This window comes from Schistocerca nitens, chromosome 10 (assembly GCF_023898315.1).
Source record: "Schistocerca nitens isolate TAMUIC-IGC-003100 chromosome 10, iqSchNite1.1, whole genome shotgun sequence".
NCBI classification, from domain to species: Eukaryota; Metazoa; Arthropoda; class Insecta; order Orthoptera; family Acrididae; genus Schistocerca; species Schistocerca nitens.
The window spans coordinates 51782305-51806666 of record NC_064623.1 but is presented as its reverse complement, the minus strand read 5'-3'; the positions used below and the strand labels follow the sequence as shown (position 1 = coordinate 51806666).

At 43.0% G+C, this 24362-nt stretch overlaps 1 protein-coding gene across 3 annotated transcripts in view; it reads right to left on the bottom strand.

Annotated features, from left to right (window-relative positions):
* Positions 1 to 24362, bottom strand: part of LOC126210186 (uncharacterized) — a 221713-nt gene that overhangs the window by 56964 nt on the left and 140387 nt on the right. For all 3 annotated transcript variants that reach the window (XM_049939350.1, XM_049939352.1, XM_049939351.1), the window contains exon 2: positions 15853 to 16934. In XM_049939350.1, the coding sequence (XP_049795307.1) occupies positions 15853 to 16862 (1010 nt within the window). In that variant the 5' untranslated portion in view covers positions 16863 to 16934. The remainder of the gene's footprint in view (positions 1 to 15852; positions 16935 to 24362) is intronic.

Below are 24362 nucleotides of genomic sequence, written 5' to 3'. Positions count from 1 at the left end.
CTCAGTTTCGAATCTTGCTCCAGCACACTGTTTTAGTCTGTCAGGAAGTTTAAGCACAGTTACGTATTGCAGTAAATTATGGTAATTCCAGGCACTTCCTAGGAGTGCTACTCACCAGGATGAAAACACAAAATACATAAAAATGTTGGGGAAATGGGGTGGGGGTGTCATATTGGCCAGTGGATATGTATAAAAACTGTTCGGCCTAATGTAACAGCTCCTGCGAGACAGGGCAGCACTGATAACTAAGCAAATGCTGCTGCTCTTAACACTGTGGATCTTGGGAGTATTGTATTCCCAAATGCTTTCGAAAATGGAATGTCCCATGTGTGTAGCTTCAACTACAACTCCGCGTTCAAAGTCTGTTATTCCTGTTGTGCAGCCTGAATCATGTTACACACCTTATCACATGAATCAGCTGAGTGCAAATGACAGCTGGGCCAATGTATTGCCCTTTTATACCTTGTGCTAATACTATAGCCGTCTGTGTGTGTTTATATCACTACCTCATGACTTGTCACCTCAGTGTATTTCATGATTTTAAGTTCATTCATTAATATATCATATACCAGGCAACACACCAAGAAGCAGTAATTTCCTCAATGTGGGATGAATCATGGTATACCTTAACAAAAGACAACTCTTAAAAACTCTGCACTCACTATACTGACAATCACTGTAGTACTTAATACTATTTGTGCTCCTGGCAATTAATTCTAACCACATCATGTGATGATCATGTAACTTAATTTTTTTCTTGTATTGCTGCTGTTTATATGATACTAGTAGCTAAACATTTACATGAAAAAATGTACATCGACCAGCCAAAACACTATGACCATTGCCTACTGTGATGTTAGGGGGGGGGGGGGAATCACCCTAGTGAAGATATGGCCTGCAAATGAAGAAATCCATTGAGATGCAGAGCCCATGAAAGAGTATCTCGAAAACAGTAAAGCTGGTCAAATGTTCATATGAGCACCTATGGAAAGAGGTAGGACAACAGCGAAACCATCATTAGCCACTGAATGGTTGGATGTCCACGACTCTACATAGTGTGTGGGATTCGGAACTTTTCCATTCTGTGAAGTAGGATAGACAGTGATCTGTGGCATCTCTGCTGAAAGAGCACAATGCTGTTGCATGCACAAGTGTTTCAGACTACACCGTTCATCGTATGTTGTTGAACATGCAGCACCACAGCAGGCCAACCCTACATATTGTCAATTAAAATTGCAGTGGGCATGGGACCATCAGGATTTGACCATCTATCAATGAAAACGTGTCGCCTCTTTGGGCGAATCACATTTTTGCTACACAGGCTCGACAGTCGACTTCACAAACACCACCATCGAGGTGATCGGTGGCTCAAAACACGCAGTGCGCAGTGGACGCAAGCTCTTGCGAGCAGTATTATGCTGTGGGAGACATTCTCCTGGGACCTATGGTAGTGATTGAAAACATGCCGACAGCTGCGAACCACTTGCATCCCTTCATGCCTGGTATCTTCCCCGATGACAGTGTCATCTTTCGGCAGTCTAATTGTCTGAGTCTTACAGACAGAACTGTGCTACAGTGGTTTGAGGAGTGTTATAGTGAATTCACGCTGATGTGTTGGTAACCAGATTCGCCTGATGTAAATCCTGTGGAACCGAACTGGATCGCCATTGGGCACAATCGCTGTGTACGCAAATCAGCGGCCCGTTGTTTATGAGAGTTACATGAACTGTGTGCAATGCCACATACTTCCACAAAACTACCAACAAACTGTCGGATCCCTGACATGCAGAATCAGTGACGTATTTTGTTCCAAAGATGGACAAACAAGGTATTAAAAAGGTGTTCATAATATTTTGGCTCATCCGTGTATACATACTGAACATAAAATGTAAATTATAGTATGGTATAAGTTATAGTATTAGGAAGCATTTTATGGAAGTAGTTGTTGGCAGTGTTTCCTGGTACAGAAGCGAAACAATGACAACGAGCAGTAAAAACAAGAAGGAAACAGAAGCTTTTGAAATGTGCTGCAATAGGATGCTCAAGATATCATGGATTGATCTGTTGCACCACAGCCAACCCTGGTGCAACAAACTGCTCCTCCGTCGATTCAGCAGAACACTGTCATAAAGGGAGAAACACATGTCCGCCCAGTTAACTAGGTGCCACGGGACAAGAATGCCTGTTCAGTAGACAAGACGACTTATTCAGTACACTGAAAATGCTGAAAAAACCAGCCAGCACCACAGAAAGCCAAAGATCTGAAATCTTACAGCACCAATGGAAGAGCTGACCTGAAGGGAAGTCTTAGTTGCCCAACAATTATGCACGGCCACTCCGGCTGCTTCTGACTTTCACGCCAAGAATGCCGCCATCGAGGAAACACTAGACAGCACAGCTCACATACACTGATGGAAAAAGATCTCAACACCAAAAAATAATTAATCTAGAGTAAGGAAATGTCAATAATAAATTTGTCTACGTAACATATTTATGTAATTAATGTCACAGGTTAATGTGAATATGATATAAGCCATTAGCAAATGTGATATGCTGGTACACCAGTAACCTGTCAAACCTAAGAATGTTGAATGCGAGCATGCAAACATGCATGCATTGAGTTGTGCAGGTGCCATATGTCAGTATTCAGGATGGAGTTCCATAGCAGGAGCACTTGGTCGGTCAATAAAGGGACGGTTAATGCAGTTGGTCGTCCTCAGGGGACACCACCTTAACGTAGCACTGTCCGTGTGGGCAAGGTGGTTTGCGTGCTCTGGATCCAGAGGGCTATGCCGGCGGTAGCGTAGCTACCAGTAGGGCCACCCATGCTGGACAGGCTAATGGGGAGGAGCCAGACGAAGTGTGTCCCACAATGACCTATCTCCTGTCCGATCCTATCCTAAGCCTATCCCTCTCCCTTATCATACTACAACATAGGGCAGTGAGGGCTCTATATGTGTGGTGAAGCCAGTCTCCCTAAGGGAGTAAACCCGATACAAATCACCTGCTGCCTTGCAGTTAGTAGAGGGATCTACAAAGGCTAAGGATGCTCCCCTGAACATGGAGCCAGCTAACCTGCGAGCTGTAAGGGGCAACCCCCCCAAATGGTTGGGCGGAAGATTAACAATCTCCCCCTGTAAAACATCAATTGTTGTGAATGCTAGCAAAGGAATAAGCCGGACAGATATTTCGATGACGACCCCAACCGACAAAAAAAGGATAAGAGATATGTACATAGGAACATGGAATGTGCAGAGCCTATACCAAGCTGGAGTTCTACTCAGCTGCTAATGCAAGTAAACAACCACAGTATAAAAATAGTGGCTCTCCAGGAAATTAGGTGGAAGGGGAGTGACATTAATGGACGCAGGAAATTTCACTCTCTTCTATAATGGCGGGAGGATGAATACCTTTGAAACAGGTTTTGTGGTCGCTAAAGAACTGAAACAGGCAGTGATGTGCTTCCATCCAATCAATGAATGTATGTCCATATTAAGATTAAGGGGAAAATTTTTCAACATTACAATGATAAATGTACATGCACCCACAGAGGAGGCAGATGAACAACAAAAGGATGAGTATTATAGCAAGGTAGAACAACTGTATGATCAGGCTCCCAAACATGATGTCACAATATTAATAGGCGACCTGAATGCAAAAATAGGAAAAGAAGAGGCCTTTCAGCCAACCATAGGAAGACATAGCCTCCATGAAATATCAAATGACAATGGACTTAGGGCTGTAGATTTTGCTATAAGCAAAAACATGCTGTCGGCAGTACACATTTCCCACACAAAAAAATACTCGTGGATTTCACCAGATGGACAAATCAGAAATCAGATAGACCATATATTGATTGATCGGAGAGACAGGTAGGACATAATGGATGCTAGGAGCCAATATGGAACTGACTGCAATTCAGACCACCATCTAGTGAGAAATAAATATAGACAAAGAATCTCACTATTGAGTAAATAAAAAAGCCACAAACAAAAAAGTTTTGACATTAAGAAATTGAACTTAGAAGAAATACAGAAAGCAAATCAGACAAAAATAGAAGAGGGGATTAAGAATGATACCGACACACCAAATGAACATACAGAAGTACTGTGGAAATGATGTAAGACTGAAATCCTCGAGGCAGCTGAAGAGGTTTTAGGACATGAACGGGCTCAAAGGAAGGAAGATTGGTTTTATGAAGAATGTATGAGAAGAATTGAGGAACGTATTATAGCACGAATGAAATTATTGCAGAGAATAACTCAAGCAAATCTGAATGAATATAATGAAAAGTGCCATATAGCAAAGAGGGTCTGCTGACAGAAGAAAATAGCTCTAGAAAAGAAAAAACTGGAATAAATTGAACAGCTAGGAGAAGAGAAGCAAAATCGTGAAATGTACCAAAAGATTAAAGGAGGAAAGACCGGGCTCCAAGCCAGAACAAATATATGTAGGCACAAAGAAGGGGATTTGACAAGGGAGAGTAATAAAATACTTGACAGGTGGGCAGAATACTTCCAAGAGTTACTGAACCCAGAAGTAGAAGGGTTAGAGTGAGAGGAACTGATGGAACTAACTATGGACCAGAGGTTTTAACACCAGAACCTACACTGGGGGAAGTGAATCAAGCCATTAAGACCTTAAAAAACAATAAGGCGCCTGGAGAAGATCAGATCCAGGCCGAACTTCTCAAATATGGTGGGAAAACGCTGTGGAAAACAATTCCTAAAATAATACTGGATATCTGACAAAAGGAGAGCATGCCAAGGGAGTGGAAAACAGCTATAATGTGCCCCATACATAAAAAAGGAGATAAATTAAACTGCCAGAACTATCGAGGAACCTCCCTACTAAATACTATGTACAATGTTTTCTCCAAGATTCTAACCAACAGGCTTACCCCATATGTGGAAGAGAGAGTTGGAGACTATCAGAGTGGCTTCATGAGAAGTAGGTACAACAACTGACCAGATATTCACATTGCGCACACTACTTGCAAAACGTTACGAACATCAAATTAACATTCACCAGCTTTATATCGACTTTAAACAAGCCTATGATAGCATCTCAAGAGTGGCACTGTGGAATGTAATGGAAAAGGCTGGAGTACCCAAGAAGCTCATTAAACATTCTATGATGACCCTCAGTGAATCCAACTGTAAAGCAAAAAATACAGGGCGAAATCTCCAGAGAAGTGGAAGTGAAGAAGGGAGTTAGACAGGGTGACAACATCTCCTCATTGCTATTCAACCTTTGCCTAGAAAAAGTTGTAAGTCAGATAGGAAGGAAACTCTTAAATTTTTCACTACAATACCTAGCCTACGCTGACGATGTGGCATTACTCGCATGAAACACTGCTGTGCTAGGCGAAGCCTATCAACAACTGGAGAAAGGTGCAAGAGAACTTGGCCTGACAGTTAATGTCAAAAAGACCAAGTATATGGCAATGACCAACCAACAAAACCTACCAAATCTCACGATAGCCAACAGGGAGTTTGAAAGGGTGAGTGACGTCAAGTACCTTGGGTCGACTATCACTGAGACAAATGACATTGGCAGTGAGGTGAAAGCCACAATAGCAGCAGGTAACAGATGCTACTTTGCCACTTTATCCATGCTTAAGAGTTTGCTTCTATCACGAAAATCCAAAATCCTCATTTACAAAAAACAATAAGACCAGTTGTTATGTATGGTGCTGAAACGTGGACCATGACTGTAAATGAGGAAAGGATCCTGAGAGAAAGTTGCTACATAAAGTATATGGCCCAATATATGATCAAGAAGGTTGGTGCATTCGTACAAATGCAGAACTACACCTTTTTGAAGAACCTGACTTGTCAGTACCATTAAAATAAGAAGACTGCGGTGGGCAGGGCACGTGGTCAGAATGGAAAAAGACAGAGCATGTAAGAGGATTTTTGATGGCAAGGCTGGAGACAGATGGCGAAGGGGACGCCTCAGAAAGAGATGGATGGATGGAGTTGAAGGAGACATGGAAAAGCTGTGTGTCAGAGGATGGAAAGCCATGGATCAGATAGAATAGCAGGATATTGTGATGCAGGCCAAGCCCCTTCAAGGACTGTAGAGCCGAGCATTAAGTAGTAAGTAAGTAATGCAATTTGTGGATGACACTTGAGTTGTCATCCGATGATATGCTATATGTAATCGATTGGAGACAAATCGGCTGATTGAACAGACCAAGGCAACGCAATACTAGAGCATGTTGGGTTACAACAGCGATATGTGGACCAACATTCTTTCAGATGCAGAAAAACTATACCAACTTTCATTTATGTTACAGAACTCTCTTTTGATGTTGTTACTTTTTTTCCATCAATATACACCACCTAACTAGACACATTGTCTCAGTAGTGTCCAGTTGTACACAGTATATCCATTGCCCAATAATGCAATTAACGCAAGCCAAAAACTAGGCACAGAAGACCGCTCACAGTCCCAATTCTGCAGCCAGTTGTAGCAAACAGACTCTGATGCCAGTAGCTGTAAGCCTGTGTCTGAGAAAAGTCTGCATGCAGTCAACTTGGTGCTTCATTGAGCGTCTATCATCTGCTGAAAGCCACTTCCCCGGTGAGCTGTGGATTCATGCCTGGGCCATTTAGCTACCCGGCAGAACTGTTGCTGTCCATCACCCCATACTGGCCTACATTGTCACTTCCACACATACCACCGTTGTCAGCCCTGGCGGTGTCCATAGTGTGACCTCACTGCTCGGATGTGCTCTAAGCCGCCGCTATGTAAGCGAACCAGCAGCCAGGACTGTCTTCTGTTGTCTGCAATAGCAACTGTCGTTTTGTGCCAGCAGTCTTCTGCTATGCTAACTGCAGCTTGATGAGACCAACCAGTCACCACATGCCACTCTCCTGGCAGGCACCTGTTGACCCTGACACACACCAACTACGAGGTGCATTCAAGTTCTAAGGCCTCCGATTTTTTTTCTAATTAACTACTCACCCGAAATCGATGAAACTGGCGTTACTTCTCGACGTAATCGCCCTGCAGACGTACACATTTTTCACAAAGCTGACGCAACGATTCCATGGCAGCAGCGAAGGCTTCTTTAGGAGTCTGTTTTGACCACTGGAAAATCGCTGAGGCAATAGCAGCACGGCTGGTGAATGTGTGGCCACGGAGAGTGTCTTTCACTGTTGGAAAAAGCCAAAAGTCACTAGGAGCCAGGTCAGGTGAGTAGGGAGCATGAGGAATCACTTCAAAATTGTTATCACGAAGAAACTGTTGCGTAACGTTAGCTCGATGTGCGGGTGCGTTGTCTCGGTGAAACAGCACACGCGCAGCCCTTCCCGGACGTTTTTGTTGCAGTGCAGGAAGGAATTTGTTCTTCAAAACATTTTCGTAGGATGCACCTGTTTCTGTAGTGCCCTTTGGAACGCAATGGGTAAGGATTACGCCCTCGCTGTCCCAGAACAAGGACACCATCATTTTTTCAGCACTGGCGGTTACCGGAAATTTTTTTGGTGGCGGTGAATCTGTGTGCTTCCATTGAGCTGACTGGCGCTTTGTTTCTGGATTGAAAAATGGCATTCATGTCTCATCCATTGTCACAACCGACGAAAAGGAAGTCCCATTCATGCTGTCGTTGCGCGTCAAGATTGCCTGGCAACATGCCACACGGGCAGCCATGTGGTCGTCCGTCAGCATTTGTGGCACCCACCTGGATGACACTTCGCATTTTCAGGTCGTCATGCAGGATTGTGTGCACAGAACCCACAGAAATGCCAACTATGGAGGCGATCTGTTCAACAGTCATTCGGTGATCCCCCAAAACAATTCTCTCCACTTTCTCGATCGTGTCGTCAGACCGGCTTGTGCGAGCCCGAGGTTGTTTCGGTTTGTTGTCACACGATGTTCTGCCTTCATTAAACTGTCGCACCCACGAACGCACTTTCGACACATCCATAACTCCATCACCACATGTCTCCTTCAACTGTCTATGAATTTCAATTGGTTTCACACCACGCAAATTCAGAAAACGAATGATTGCACGCTGTTCAAGTACGGAAAACGTCTCTATTTTAAGTATTTAAAACAGTTCTCATTCTCGCCGCTGGCGGTAAAATTCCATCTGCCGTACGGTGCTGCCACCTCTTGGATGTATTGACAATGAACGCGGCCTCATTTTAAAACAATGCGCATGTTTCTATCTCTTTCCAGTCCGGAGAAAAAAAATCGGAGGCCTTAGAACTTGAATGCACCTCGTACGGTGGCTAATGAATAGCTCTGTAGCTTCAGTTCTTTATTTTATTTTATTTATTGTTCCGTGGGACCAAATTAAGAAGTCTCCATGGTCATGGAATGAGTCAATACATGAAATTATAACAATATTAGAAACAGATAAAATGAAATATAAAAAAATATATTCAGGTGACAAGTCGTAAATTTAAATAAAGAAAATCAACAATGTAACACTGGAATTTGCTTAATTTTTTAGCTCTTCCAGGAGCTCCTCGACAGAATAGAAGGAGTGAGCCATGAGGAAACTCTTCAGTTTAGACTTAGAAGTGTTTGAAGATTTTTGAGTTCTTGTGGTAGCTTATTGAAAATGGATGCAGCAGAATACTGCACTCCTTTCTGCACAAGAGTCAAGGAAGTGCATTCCACATGCAGATTGGATTTCTGCCTAGTATTAACTGAGTGAAAGCTGCTAACTCTTGGGAATAGGCTAATATTGCTAACAACAAACGACATAAAAGAAAATATATACTGTGAGGGCAATGTCAAAATTCCCAGACTATTGAATAGGGGTCGACAAGAAGTTCTCGAACTTACACCACATATAGCTCGAACAGCCCATTTTTGAGCCAAAAATACCCTTTTTGAATCAGAAGAATTACCCCAAAAAATAATACCATACGACATAAGCGTATGAAAATATGCGAAGTAGACTACTTTTCGTGTTGAAGTGTCACTTATTTCAGATACTGTTCTAATCGTAAATAAAGCAGCATTTAGTTTCTGAACAAGATCCTGGACATGGGCTTTCCACAACAGCTTGCTATCTATCCAAATGCCTAGGAACTTGAACTGTTCCGTCTCTCTTATAATATGCCCATTCTGTCTGATCAAAATATCGGGTCTTGTTGAATTGTGAGTTAGAAACTGCAAAAACTGAGTCTTACTGTGATTTAGCATCAAATTATTTTCCACAAGCCTCGAACTTATTTCATGAACTACATATTTGATACTGTTTTAATATTACACACAAGATCCTTCACTATCAAGCTGCTGTCATCAGCAAACAGAAATATTTTTGAATCACCTGTAATACTAGAAGGCACATCATTTATATAAATAAACAACAGTGGCCCCAGCACCGACCCTTGGGGAACGCCCCACTCAACAGTGCCCCATTGGGACTGAACATCACTACCACTCTCAATATTGCGGAGAATTACCTTCTGCTTTCTGTTCTTAAAGTAAGAGGCGAACCAATTGTAAGCTACTCCCCTTACTCCGTAATGGTCCAACTTCTGCAGTAATATTTTGTGGTCAACACAGTCAAAAGCCTTTGTTAAAGAAAACACCTAGCGTTCGCAACCTTTTATTTAATCCGTCCAAAACCTCACAGAGAAAAGAGAATATAGCATTTTCAGTTGTTAAACCATTTCTAAAACCAAACTGAACATTTGACAGCAAATTATGTGAATTTAAATGCTCCAGTAACCTTGTATATACAACCTTCTCGATAACTTTAGCAAACACCGATGGCATAGAAATAGGTCTATAATTGTCAACATTATCCCTGCCTCCCTTTTTATAAAGCGGCTTCACTACAGAGTACTTTAATCGGTCAGGAAACCGACCACTCCTAAAGGAAAAGTTACAGATATGGCTAAGTACTGGGCTAACATACATAGAACAATACTTCAGTATTCTGCTAGATACCCCGTCATATCCATGAGAGTTCTTGGTCTTTAGTGATTTAATTATTAACTCAATCTCCCTCTTGTAAGTATCATGGAGGAGCATTTCACGTAACAGTCTCGGAACACTTTTTTCTACGAGTGCTATATGATTCCCTGTTGGGACTAGGTTTCTATTTAGTTCACCTGCTATATTCAGAAAGTGATTATTAAATACTGTACATATATGCGACTTATCAGTAACACGGACATTCCCACTATGCACTGATTCTATATCCTCGACCTGTCTCTGCAGACTAGCTACTTCCTTTACGACTGACCATATGGTTTTAATTTTATCCTGAGACTTAGCTATTCTATCTGCATACCACATACTTTTTGCCTTCCTAATAACATTTTTAAGCACCTTACAATACTGTTTGTAATGGGCTGCTGCATTTAGATTTTGACTGTTTCTAACCTTTTGATATAATTACCACTTTGTTCTACAAGATATTCTTATCCCTCTAGGGCTGCCTGTTAGTGCTAGTACCCCGTTTTGAATGTTCTAACGGAAAGCAACTTTCAAAGAGCACGAGAAAAGTCTTGAGAAAAGCATTATATTTATCGTCTACTGTATCAGCGCTATAAACATCTTGTCACTCTTGTTCCTTGATAAGGTTTACAAAGGTCTCTACACCAACTGGATCAGCTTTCTTAAACAGCTGATGACTATAACACGTGTTGCAGCACAAAAATCTTTTAGAGTTAAAATTTGTGCATCATGATCTGATCTTTTTGCTAACAGAATGCCCTTCTAGTAATGAGGAATGAACGAAAACTAACTATTATAAATAAAAGACTTTCTTAACCAGGGATGTTTTTCTGGTGGATACTATTCAACTCCTGTCACCACAACCATTGTAGAACACACCCCAGAGAACTGTACTTCATCTTGATCTACCAGCAACCTATTTCACTCATCGCCATAGGAGTCACAACTTGCCCCCTAGATCGGATGATTAGTGAGGAGGTAATAAATCACACTTGGGAGAAAGTAAGTTTATGGTACAACTTTAGCAAAAGAAGGGATCAGTTTGAAACTTCCTGGCAGATTAAAACTGTGGGCCGGACCAAGACTCGAACTCGGGACCTTTGCTTTTTGCGGGCAAGTGCTCTACCAACTGAGCTACCCAAGCACGACTCATGCCCCATCCTCACAGCTTTACTTCTGCCAGTACCTCATCTCCTACCTTCCAAACTTAACAGAAGCTCTCCTGCGAACCTTGCAGAACTAGCACTCATGAAAGGAAGGATATAGCGGAGACATGGCTTAGCCACAGCCTGGGGGATGTTTCCAGAATGAGATTTTCACTCTGCAGCGGAGTGTGCGCCGATATGAAACACTGAGGACGGGGCGTGAGTCGTGCTTGGGTAGCTCAGTTGGTAGAACACTTGCCCGCGAAAGGCTAAGGTCCCGAGTTCGAGTCTCGGTCCGGCACACAGTTTTAATCTGCCAGGAAGCTTCATATGAGCGCACACTCCGCTGCAGAGTGAAATTCTCATTCTGGAAACATCCCCCAGGCTGTGGCTAAGCCATGTCTCCGCTATATCCTTCCTTTCATGAGTGCTAGTTCTGCAAGGTTCTCAGGAGAGCTTCTGTAAAGTTTGGAAGGTAGGAGACGAGATACTGGCAGAAGTAAAGCTGTGAGGACCGGGCGTGAGTCGTGCTTGGGTAGCTCAGTTGGTAGAACACTTGCCCAAGAAAGGCAAAGGTCCTGAGTTCGAGTCTCGGTCTGGCACACAGTTTTAATCTGCCAGGAAGTTTCATATCAGCGCACACTCTGCTGCAGAGTGAAAATCTCATTCTGGAAGGGATCAGTTTATATGGCACACCCTGAGGCATCAAGGGATATCAAATTTGTTCTTTGATTGGAGTATGGGGGAGTAAAAACTGTAGAGACAGAAAAGGCTTGGCTACAGTAAAGTGGCTTTAAGTGGGTGGAAGTTGCAATAATAGGATAGACTATCAAATATGATCAAATATTGTGGAGAGCTACATGAAACCAGCATACAATCTGACAATGATACACCACTATGTTTAGTAATCTCTGCACCTGCATATGTAATCCATTCTGGATCTTATGCAAGGAACTGAAGTGTAAGTTATTTTTGTGTCTAGTAGTCATTATCAGCAGCAAGCACCATTAAGCAGTAGATGTATTGGGAAATACACTGAGGTGACAATTCAGGGGATACCAATATGTCATAAACAGATGTTGGTGGTATCACACATGCAATGTATAAGAGGGCGGTGCATTGTTGAAGCTGTCTTTTATACTCAGGTGATTCATGCGAAAAGGTTTCTGATATGATGTTGACCACCACATGAATTGACAGACTTCAAATGCGGAATGGTAGATGGGGTTAGACGCACGAGATATTCCATTTCAGTAATCGTTAGGGAATTCAATATCTGAGATCGGCAGTGACAAGTGTGTGCCAAGAATACAGAAATTCGGGCATTACCTCTCACCATGGACAACACAGTAGCTGACGGCCTTCACTTAAGAACTGAGAGCAGCAGTGTTTGCACAGTTTTCAGTCAAGCAACACTGCGTGAAATAATCGCAGAAATCAATGTCAGATACACGATGAATGTATACATTAAGACAGGGTGGTGAAATCTGGCATTAATGGACTGTAGTAGCAGACGACCATTGCGAGTGCCTTTGCTAACAGCCCGTCACCTGCTATGCCTCTTCTGGTCTCATGACCACATCAGTCAGACCCAAGACTGGAAAACTGAGGCCTGCTCAGATGAGTCCCGATTTCAGTTGGTACGACCTAATGGTAGGGTTTGAGTGTGGCACAGGTACGATGAAGCCATGGACCCAAGTTGTCAACAACAACTTTGCAAGCTGTTGGTGGCTCCATAATGGTTCTGTTTACATGGATTGGATTGGGTTCTGATTATGTTTGACTACTTCGAGACCGTTTGCAGCCATTCATGGAGTTCATGTTTACAAAAAATTATGGAGTTTTTATGGATGACAATGCGCCATGTCACCAGGCCATGATTGTTCGCAACGTGTTTCAGGAACACCTTGGACAGTTTGGGCACATTATTTGTTCATCTAGATAAATCCCATGGGACATAATCGAGAAGTCACTTTGTGCTCAAAATCCTGTAGCAGTTGTGGATGGCTATAGAGGCAGTGTGGCTCAATATTTCTGCAAGGGGCTTTCAACAACTAGTTTAGTCCACTTTATTTGCTTTACGTACACACTCTGGAAGAGAATTCCATTAGAGAATGTGAACATAAAATATGCAAAGTAAGCAAATGTCCTTATTAGGTTAACATAAAACAGATGTGATTTTTCAGTTTCTCTCAGCACAGTTGTTGAGCGAACAGAACGCAGATGTGATGCCTGTCCATAGTGTTCGACAGACTTATTATTTCAGTGATCATACATGTTGCCACCATCAGATGCACTGGCAAAGCAAGCTCCTGAGGGTACATGACTGACTTATATGCACTCCACCAGCAAGTTGTTTCCTCTGAGGTCTGCAACTGAGGACACTTGTCAGCAGCCATGGAGGTGACTGAATCAGCATATGTGATAGTGTTGTCACAGTTGCTCTGTGAGACCTGGCCACAAAGTCATTGTGTTTACTTAGACCCAGTGCTGGTTCCCAAGCCTTGATGACTATAGCCACAGCTCCTGTTGATAATACTGTCCCTGGTGTGAATTTTAATTGATTTTCTAATGACACGGTCACAGTATTTTGAAGTCTGTGCTACTATCCTCCTATGTTCACACTCCATCACACGATTCTCTGATTACTGGGAAAAAAAAAAAAAAACTGTTAAAGCCACGAAAGGAATAATAGATGTCATGTCTGTCAGAAATGCAGCACATCTATATGGGATATAATATTCTGGTTTACTTGAGAGACTAAGAAACAATAACACAGTGGTAATTAAACTGCGTGATAGTAATTAAATCAACATCACTAAAAGGTTGTCACCCTAAGTATAAAAGTCAAGTTTTCACTGTGGAGAAGGAATGTAAGCTTTATGACCATTAAAAGTTAAAAATAAGAGCTAAATGTACAAAATACTGTCACAGAAGAAGCTGAGTATCACAGTGGTGTAGCGGTTATGATATGAAACTGTTGCATGGAGAGTCGTGAGTTCAAAACTCACCTGGACTGTACAATTTCAATTTCTATATTCGGTTTGAGTACATTCTAGAAGTAACCACAAAAGTCAAGAGTCGAGTCGAGTCTGGAGAGGAGAGTGGAATGGGGGAAGCAATGACAGAGTGGGAGAGAGGATTGAGAGGAGGAGGAGAGGGGGGGCATCAGAGTGGGAGAGGGGGGGGGGCATCAGAGTGGGAGAGGGGGGGGCATCAGAGTGGGAGAGAGGGGAGGGGCGTCAGAGTGGGAGAGAGGGGGGGCGTCAGAGTGGGAGAGAGGGGGGGCGTCAGAGTGGGAGAGAGGGGGGAAGAGAGAGGAAATATGGAAAGACAGGGGTGATGGGGGGGGGGGGGAAGAGGGTAAGGTAACTTGCAGAGGGGAGAGGCAGATGGGATAAACTTTACGAATTGTCATCCATGTGCTGTGGTTGTTCATGTTACAGAGAAGATATTGTCAATGCATCTTCTATCAAGTTGGAGGCAGCCAATGGGAGGATAGTCTATCGTAGCCCTAAGAACAGTTACTATCCTGATAGAGCTTCACACCTTTAGCGTATGAAATGATCGCATTTTGTGAGCAGCTTTCCATTCACTTTCTGGTTTTATTACATTCTAAATTTATATCTTGGCCAACTTGCGTATTTTCTCCAAAAAGCTAGTTTGATCACATTCTAACAGTGTTGGTCATCACCTGCTATTAATATTGAGCCACACTGCCTCTAACTGTCCACAAGTTGCGAAAGTGTTGCTGGTGCAGGATGTTGTGCACAGAGTGACCTCTTGATTAAGTCCCTTAAATGTTTGATGGGATTCATGTCGGGTGACCCGGTTGGCCAAATCATAGGTTCAAACTGTCCAGAATGGCCTTCAAAACGAATTGTGGTCCAGAGACATGACACACTGTCAGCCATAAAAATTCCATCACAGCTGGGGAACATTAAGTCCACGAATGGCTGCAAATGGGCTCACGTCGCCAAATTTAACCATTTTCAGGCACTTATTGGTTCAGTTGGATCAGAGGACTCAATCCATTCAATGCAAACACAGCCCACACAAATATGGAGCCACCGCCAGTTTGCACAGTGCTTTGTTGACACTTGGGTCCATGGCTTTGTGGGGTTTGCACCACACACTAACCCTACCATCACTCAACCCACCAGCCCACAGTTTTCTATTTACTTAGGGTCCAATCGATAGCGTCGCAAGACCAGGAGAGGCACAGCAGGTGACGTGTTGTAAGCAATGACTTTCATGTCGCTCGTCTGCGGTCATAGCCCATTAACAGCAAATTTTGGTGCAATATCGTAACGGATATGTTTGTATTATGTTGCACATTGATTGCTGTGGTTGTTTCACATAGTGGTGCTTGTCGGTTAGCACTGACAACTATGAAAGCTTTGCTGTTCTCTGACACTATGTACCTGTAATCTGGTGTTCTCGGCACATTCTTGACACTGTGAATCTTCGAATATTGAATTCTACAATTTTCAAAATGGAATGTTCCACGTGTCTAGCTTCAACTACCATTCCGCATTCAAAGTCTTATTACCATCATGTGGCCATAATCATGTCATTAACCTCTGCACACGAATCGCCCGAATATAAACGACAGCTCCGCCAATGCACTGCAGTTTTGTACACTGTGTATGCAATACTACTGCCATCTATCTCACAAGTTGTCACCTCAGTGTATAATGTTACTAAAAATTTAAATACCTAATTAACATTCCAAATGTCATGGAAAGTTTGTTGTATGTAAAGATATCTTTACCTATCTGATCCTTCGGTGACCGATTCACAGATGGTCTTCACAGCCTCAGGATACCTGTCAATGAGGTTTGCCCAGCCTCTGCTGCCAACCACCTGCTCAAGATTCTGCTTAATGAAAGCCACACACACCTTTTGCAGGAAGCTGCAGGTGTGAACAATGGCAAGGGCAGCAATATCAGCAGCACTGTCTACTGTAACTTGTCTCGCCAGCTTCATCTCACACCTCACCTTGGCATCCTGGAGCCCGTACTTATCGAAGACCACCAAGAGCTGCTCTGTCACATCACTCTGTACACGTACTTTGTCTGTGTACATGTAGTGCAACATCTCTGACACGACTTGCGGTTCAGTGTCAGAGATCTCCACGAGGCCTTCCAGAGCCTCCTTCGTGTCGTGACTCAGCATGGCTCTGAAAACAGGGCTACGTGCACACAATATCGCCCTGTGTGCATCCAGCCGGACCCCTCCAGCACTCAATGTGATATCTGATAAGAATTTCGAGTCCATCAACTGCTCCAGATCCTTGGCCACGTCTGACTCGAGCTCTTCCTCAGTTGTGTCCTCTGCTACCACTTCCACAATGCACACTTCACATTCAAAACTCCAGTTGTCACCCAGTTCTTCAGTGTTAATGTTGTCCGTCAGACACTGCAGAGAAGATCTCTCATTTACTTTAAGATTGTGGTCTTCAAGTGAATACACACTGTGTTTTGTACCATCCCGATACGACACTAAAGCTTCAAGGGTTGCAGTCACAGGCAGAGAATCATCACTAGCCACAAGACGGAAGCACATCATCAGTCTGCCGTTGTCATTTTCAAGTTCCATGCACCATTTACTCAAATTTGGGTGAGAGAACACAGGAGACCCAATATTTACAGCATCCTCAGGACAAATATCAAAACCAGAGACTGTCCAGTGGTAGATGGCTGTCAATTTTTTCAGTGTTGTGGTTCCTGATAGTTGCACTGTGTCAGGTCTACTAACATGAGATACAGGCAGACTGTACATGGTAGTTTCTGCAACAGCGTACACTGGTGAACTGAGAATGTTGGCAAAACCTGCCTACTAGCACTTTAAGCCCTGTTGAAAAAGAAAACAGATAAATTAATACAAAGGGAATTATGAATTTCATACATACAGATATAATACGGACAAAGTAACAAACATTCCTAGCCTCGTACTAGAATTAATTCATGTTTCTACGAAAACTTTATAGTATTAAAAAAAATAAAAAAAATAAAATAAAAAAACTCTCCTCACTATTTTAAGAATCCTAAATCTACAATCTTTCCACTTCTGACATCTGACCGAGTGAGGTGGCGCAGTAGTTTGCACGCTGGACTGACATTCTGGAGGACTACGGTTCAAAACTGCATCCGGACATCCAGATTTAGGTTTTCCGTTATTTCTCTAAATCAGTTTAGGCAAATGTCGGGATAGTTTCTCTGGAAGTTCCTCCCCCGTCCTTCACACAATCTGGGCTTGTGCTCTGTCTCTAATGACCTTGATAGCGATGGGACATTAAACTCAATCTTCCTTCCTTCTGACATCTGCTTTCTGGATAGGCTTCAAATTATGTGGGATCAATACTGGTTTTGTTCAAAGTAAAAGGCAACACCAAATTTTAAATTTTTTTTGTGTTTATTCACCAATACACCGATAAGCCAGAATATTATGACCACCTGCTTAATAGCTTGTCTATCCGTCTTTGGAACATAATACATCACTAATTCTGCATATCCGACAGTCTGCTGTTAGGTTTGTGGAGGTACGTGGCAACTGATGTTTAAACATGGGTCATGTAATTCATGTAAATAACAGGCTATCAGTTTAATAAGTCACAGCTGCAAAATACTAACGTGAATTCTTTACAGAAGAATGGAAAAATTAGTAGAAGCCAACCTCGGGGAAGATCAGTTTGGATTCCGTAGAAATGTTGGAACACGTGAGGCAATACTGACCCTACGACTCATCTTCGAAGCTAGATTAAGGAAGGGCAAACCTACGTTTCTAGCATTTGTAGACTTAGAGAAAGCTTTTGACAATGTTGACTGGACTACTCTCTTTCAAATTCTGAAGGTGGCAGGAGTAAAATACAGGGAGCAAAAGGCTATTTACAATTTGTACAGAAACCAGATGGCAGTTATGAGTCGAGGGACATGAAAGGGAAGCTATGGTTGGGAAGGGAGTGAGACAGGGTTGTAGCTTTTACCCGATGTTATTCAATCTGTATATTGAGCAAGCAGTGAAGGAAACAAAAAAAAAAATTTGGAGTAGGTATTAAAATCCATGGAGAAGAAATAAAAACTTCGAGGTTCGGCAATGACATTGTAATTGTATCAGAGACAGCAAAGGACTTGGAAGAGCAGTTGAACAGAATGGATAGTGTCTTGAAAGGAAGATATAAGATGAACATCAACAAAAGCAAAACGAGGATAATGGAATGTAGTCGAATTAAGTCGGGTGATGCTGAGGGAATTTGATTAGGAAATGAGACACTTAAAGTAGTAAAGGAGTTTTGCTATTTGGGGAGCAAAATAACTGATGATGGTCGAAGTAGAGAGGATATAAAATGTAGACTGGCAATGGCAAGGAAAGCGTTTCTGAAGAAGAGAAATTTGTTAACATCGAGTATAGATTTAAGTGTCAGGAAGTCATTTCTGAAAGTATTTGTATGGAGTGTAGCCATGTATGGAAGTGAAACATGGACGATAAATAGTTTGGACAAGAAGAGAATAGAAGCTTTTGAAATGTGGTGCTACAGAAGAATGCTGAAGATTAGATGGGTAGATCACATAACTAATGAGGAAGTATTGAATAGGATTGGGGAGAAGTTTGTGGCACAACTTGACTAGAAGAAGGGATCGGCTGGTAGGACATGTTCTGAGGCATCAAAGGATTACCAATTTAGTATTGGAGGGCAGCATGGAGGGTAAAAATCTTAGAGGGAGACCAAGAGATGAATACACTAAGCAGATTCAGAAAGATGTAGGTTGCAGTAGGTACTGGGAGATGAAGAGGCTTGTACAGGATAGAGTAGCATGGAGAGCTACATAAACCAGTCTCAGGACTGAAGACCACAACAACAACAACAACAACAACAACAACAGGCTGCTGATTAGTGTACACAGTGATGGCAACTGATAGTGACCCAGATGGATTCCATAGGATTCACATCAGGCCAATTTGGTAGCCGAGACGTCAACACGAGTTTAATGTAATGCTCCTCAAATCACTGTAGAATAGTTCGAGACATGGAAAATAGTACTGCTTGAAAAAAATGACATCAAAGACGAAGGGATGCAGATGGTTCGTAGCTGTCAGCATATCTTTGATCACTACCACAGTTCTACATCTACATCTACATTTATACTCCGCAAGCCACCCAACGGTGTGTGGCGGAGGGCACTTTACATGCCACTGTCATTACCTCCCTTTCCTGTTCCAGTCGCGTATGGTTCGCAGGAAGAACGACTGTCTGAAAGCCTCCGTGCGCGCTCTAATCTCTCTAATTTTACATTCGTGATCTCCTCGGGAGGTATAAGTAGGGGGAAGCAATATATTCGATACCTCATCCAGAAACGCACCCTCTCGAAACCTGGCGAGCAAGCTACACTGCGATGCAGAGCGCCTCTTTTGCAGAGTCTGCCACTTGAGTTTATTAAACATCTCCGTAACGCTATCACGGTTACCAAATAACCCTGTGACGAAACGCGCCGCTCTTCTTTGGATCTTCTCTATCTCCTCCGTCAACCCGATCTGGTACGGATCCCACACTGATGAGCAATACTCAAGTATAGGTCGAACGAGTGTTTTGTAAGCCACCTCCTTTGTTGATGGACTACATTTTCTAAGCACTCTCCCAATGAATCTCAACCTGGAACCCGCCTTACCAACAATTAATTTTATATGATCATTCCACTTCAAATCGTTCCGCACGCATACTCCCAGATATTGTACAGAAGTAACTGCTACCAGTGTTTGTTCCACTGTCATATAATCATACAATAAAGGATCTTTTTTTCTATGTATCCGCAATACATAACATTTGTCTATGTTAAGGGACAGTTGCCACTCCCTGCACAAAGTGCCTATCCGCTGCAGATCTTCCTGCATTTCGCTACAATTTTCTAATGCTGCCACTTCTCTGTATACTACAGCATCATCCGCGAAAAGCCGCATGGAACTTCCAACACTATCTACTAGGTCATTTATATATATTGTGAAAAGCAATGGTCCCATAACACTCCCCTGTGGCACGCCAGAGGTTACTTTAACGTCTGTAGACATCTCTCCATTGATAACAACATGCTGTGTTCTGTTTGCTAAAAACTCTTCAATCCAGCCACACAGCTGGTCTGATATTCCGTAGGCTCTTACTTTGTTTATCAGGCGACAGTGCGGAACTGTATCGAACGCCTTCCGGAAGTCAAGAAAAATAGCATCTACCTGGGAGCCTGTATCTAATATTTTCTGGGTCTCATGAACAAATAAAGCGAGTTGGGTCTCACACGATCGCTGTTTCCGGAATCCATGTTGATTCCTACATAGTAGATTCTGGGTTTCCAAAAACGACATGATACTCTAGCAAAAAACATGTTCTAAAATTCTACAACAGATCGATGTCAGAGATATAGGTCTATAGTTTTGCGCATCTGCTCGACGACCCTTCTTGAAGACTGGGACTACCTGTGCTCTTTTCCAATCATTTGGAACCCTCCGTTCCTCTAGAGACTTACGGTAGACGGCTGTTAGAAGGGGGGCAAGTTCTTTCGCGTACTCTGTGTAGAATCGAATTGGTATCCCGTCAGGTCCAGTGGACTTTCCTCTGTTGAGTGATTCCAGTTGCTTTTCTATTCCTTGGACACTTATTTCGATGTCAGCCATTTTTTCGTTTGTGCGAGGATTTAGAGAAGGAACTGCAGTGCGGTCTTCCTCTGTGAAACAGCTTTGGAAAAAGGTGTTTAGTATTTCAGCTTTACGCGTGTCATCCTCTGTTTCAATGCCATCATCATCCCGGAGTGTCTGGATATGCTGTTTCGAGCCACTTACTGATTTAACGTAAGACCAGAACTTCCTAGGATTTTCTGTCAAGTCGGTACATAGAATTTTACTTTCAGTTCCCCTGCTAGTGCAGGAGAATGTCTCCCATAGCATAATACTACTCCCACCAGCCTGCATCTGTGACGCGCTGCACATTCTGAGCCTCTGTTCACCTCAACAATGGTGTTTGTGAAGACAATCTATGACCCAGTGTAGCAAGAATGTGATTCACCAGAAGAGGTGAAATTTCCATTGTTCGACAGTCGAATCCCGAAGGTCCCTTGGTCACTGCAGTCTTAACCGATGAAGTCGTTGGGTCAACAAGTGAACATGTAGGGATGGTCTGCTGCAGAGTTACAAGCTCAACAATGTACGATGAATAGTGTGCTCCGAAAGCATTGTGCGTGCACCAGCATTGTGCTCTTTTGGCAAAATTGCTGAAGATCACCATCTATCCTACGTTACAGAGCAGACAAGCCTCAGAACCTAATGTCCTGTGAAGAGTCGATCCATTTAGTGCGTAGTGATATTTTCAATGCCCTCCTACCTCTTCCCGTAGATGCTCACAACAGCAGCATGTTAACACACGACCAGCCTCACCATTTTCAAGACATTTGTTCACAAGCTCTGCTTAATAATAATCAGCCCTTTGTCAAAGTCACTTATCTCAATGGATTTCCCCATTAACAGCCATATCTTCGCTAGTGTGATCCCCTGTACGTATCTGCTCTGCTGACATACTTTTGTTGCCACATCACGTTCCCGTAACGACACCAGGTGGCATCCAACAACAAGGTGGGCAGTGGTCATAATCTTTTGGCTGATCAGTGTATACCAAGGGAAATATCCCCCATGAACTACAGATCTTGCCGAGGCATGGTAGCTTGTGTGCCTCCTCAATATAGATAGCCATACCATACATGCAACCACATTGTAGGGTTATCTATTGAGAGGTTAGACTAAACTTTAGGTCCTGAATAGGGGCACTAGCCTTTTAAGCAGTTACAGGGAGAGCTGTCTGAATGATTGACTTGATATGGCCTTGCAACATTGGCCCACAAGGCCTTGCTGTGGTGGTACTGCAAATGGCTGAAATCAAGGTGATTTACAGCCACAGAAGGGAACACAGATGCCTAAAAATATCTGAAAGTGCAAAATGGCTAAGTAGAAATGGCTTGAGGGCAAATGCAAGGCTGTAGAAGAATGCATAACCAAACCACCTTCCCTACCCTCTGGCTCCTACCCTTGTAACCGCCCCCGGTGTAAAACCTGTCCCATGCACCCTCCCACCACCACCTACTCCAGTCCTGTAACCCGGAAGGTGTACACGATCAAAGGCAGAGCCACGTGTGAAAGCACCCACGTGATTTACCAACTGACCTGCCTACACTGTGACACATTCTATGTGGGAATGACCAGCAACAAACTGTCCATTCGCATGAATGGACACGGGCAGACAGTGTTTGTTGGTAATGAGGATCACCCTGTGGCTTAACATGCCTTGGTGCACGGCCAGCACATCTTGGCACAGTGTTACACCGTCCGGGTTATCTGGATACTTCCCACTAACACCAACCTATCCGAACTCCGGAGATGGGAACTTGCTCTTCAATATATCCTCTCTTCCCGTTATCCACCAGGCCTCAATCTCCGCTAATTTCAAGTTGCCACCACTCATACCTCACCTGTCATTCAACAACATCTTTGCCTCTGCACTTCCGCCTTGACTGACATCTCTGCCCAAACTCTTTGCCTCTGAATATGTCTGTTTGTGTCTGTATATGTGTGGATGGATGTGTGTGTGTGTGTGTGTGTGTGTGTGTGTGTGTGTGTGTGTGTGTGTGTGGGCGCGCGCGAGTGTATACCCGTCCTTTTTTCCCCCCTAAGGTAAGTCTTTCCGCTCCCGGGATTGGAATGACTCCTTACCCTCTCCCTAAAACACACATCCTTTCGTCTTTCCCTCTCCTTCCCTGACGAAGCAACCGTTGGTTGCGAAAGCTAGAATTTTGTGTGTATGTTTGTGTTTGTTTGTGTGTCTATCGACGTGCCACCGCTTTCGTTTGGTAAGTCACATCATCTTTGTTTTTAGATATATTTTTCCCACGTGGAATGTTTCCCTCTACTATATTCATAACTAGGAAAAACATAAATGCTGCCTGTAGGGAAATTACAGAGCCCTTACGAGAAAAGAGAAGCAGCTAAACCAAGATCAAGAGCCCAGATGGCAAGCCAGTACTGAGCAAAGATTGGAAAGCTGAAAGGCTAAGGAATATACAGAGGGGAACAAACTTGAGGACAAAATTATAGCAAGAACTGAGGAAGTAAGTGAAGAAGAGATGGAAGATATGATAACGCAAGAAGAATTTTGCAGAGCATTGAAGACTTAAGTGCAAAAAAGGCTCCTGGAGTGGACCACTTTGCCTCCTGGAGTGGACTACATTGCCTCAGAATTATTGAAATCGTTGGAAGAGCCAGTCATAACAAAACCATTCCACCTGATGTGCAAGATATGACAGGCGAAACACCTCAGACTTCAAGAAGAATGTAATAAATCCAATTCCAATATATTCAGGTGCTGAATGATGCGAATGCTAACAATCAGTTTAACAAGTCTTGGTTGCAGAATACTGACACCACTTACTTACTGAAGAATTGAAAAACTGTTAGATGAAAAACATAGATGCTGCCTGTAGGGAAATTACAGAGCCCTTACGAGAAAAGAGAAGCAGCTAAACCAATATCAAGAGCCCAGATGGCAAGCCAGTACTGAGCAAAGATGTTTTCTGGGGAAGATCAGTGGTTCCAGAGAAATGTAGGAACACACAAAACAATACTGAACCTACGACTGACTTAATTAGGTTGAAGAAAGGCAGACCTTCATTTACAACATTTGTAAATATAAAGAAGTTTCTGACGGTGTTGACTGGACTATGAGCCATTGTCCTACTTATGCGAATGCACACACTGTACCTCAACTCGTACAGGACTTGTTAGATTAATCTGCCATGAGTAATGAGTGTGGTGGGCAAACATCTATTAGGCCATCTACGAATGTAGTGTGTGGACATGTTGGTGATGTGGGTCTCACGGGGAGCATGCAAAGAATACATCCCTGTAGGCGCACTATCCTTTGTGCCCTCAGTGGCTCAGATGGATAGAGCGTCTGCCACATAAGCAGGAGACCCCGGGTTCGAGTCCAGGTCGGGGCACACATTTTCAAAATGCCTGTTTGCAGCTAGGGTGTCGATTTAATTATAATTTCAGTTGTAGCATAGACACATTACCAAGCATGCCTAACATTTCTACAAATTAGGTAAACATGTGTTAGATGATACAGTGGGATAAGCTTGGGAAGGTAGAAAGATCATCTGGATTATGTTCCAAATGAGATGACAAAACTTGTAGGCATATAGGCATACCACGTTGGATGTTCCAGTAATGTAAGGGCACAACCTTGCAAACTTT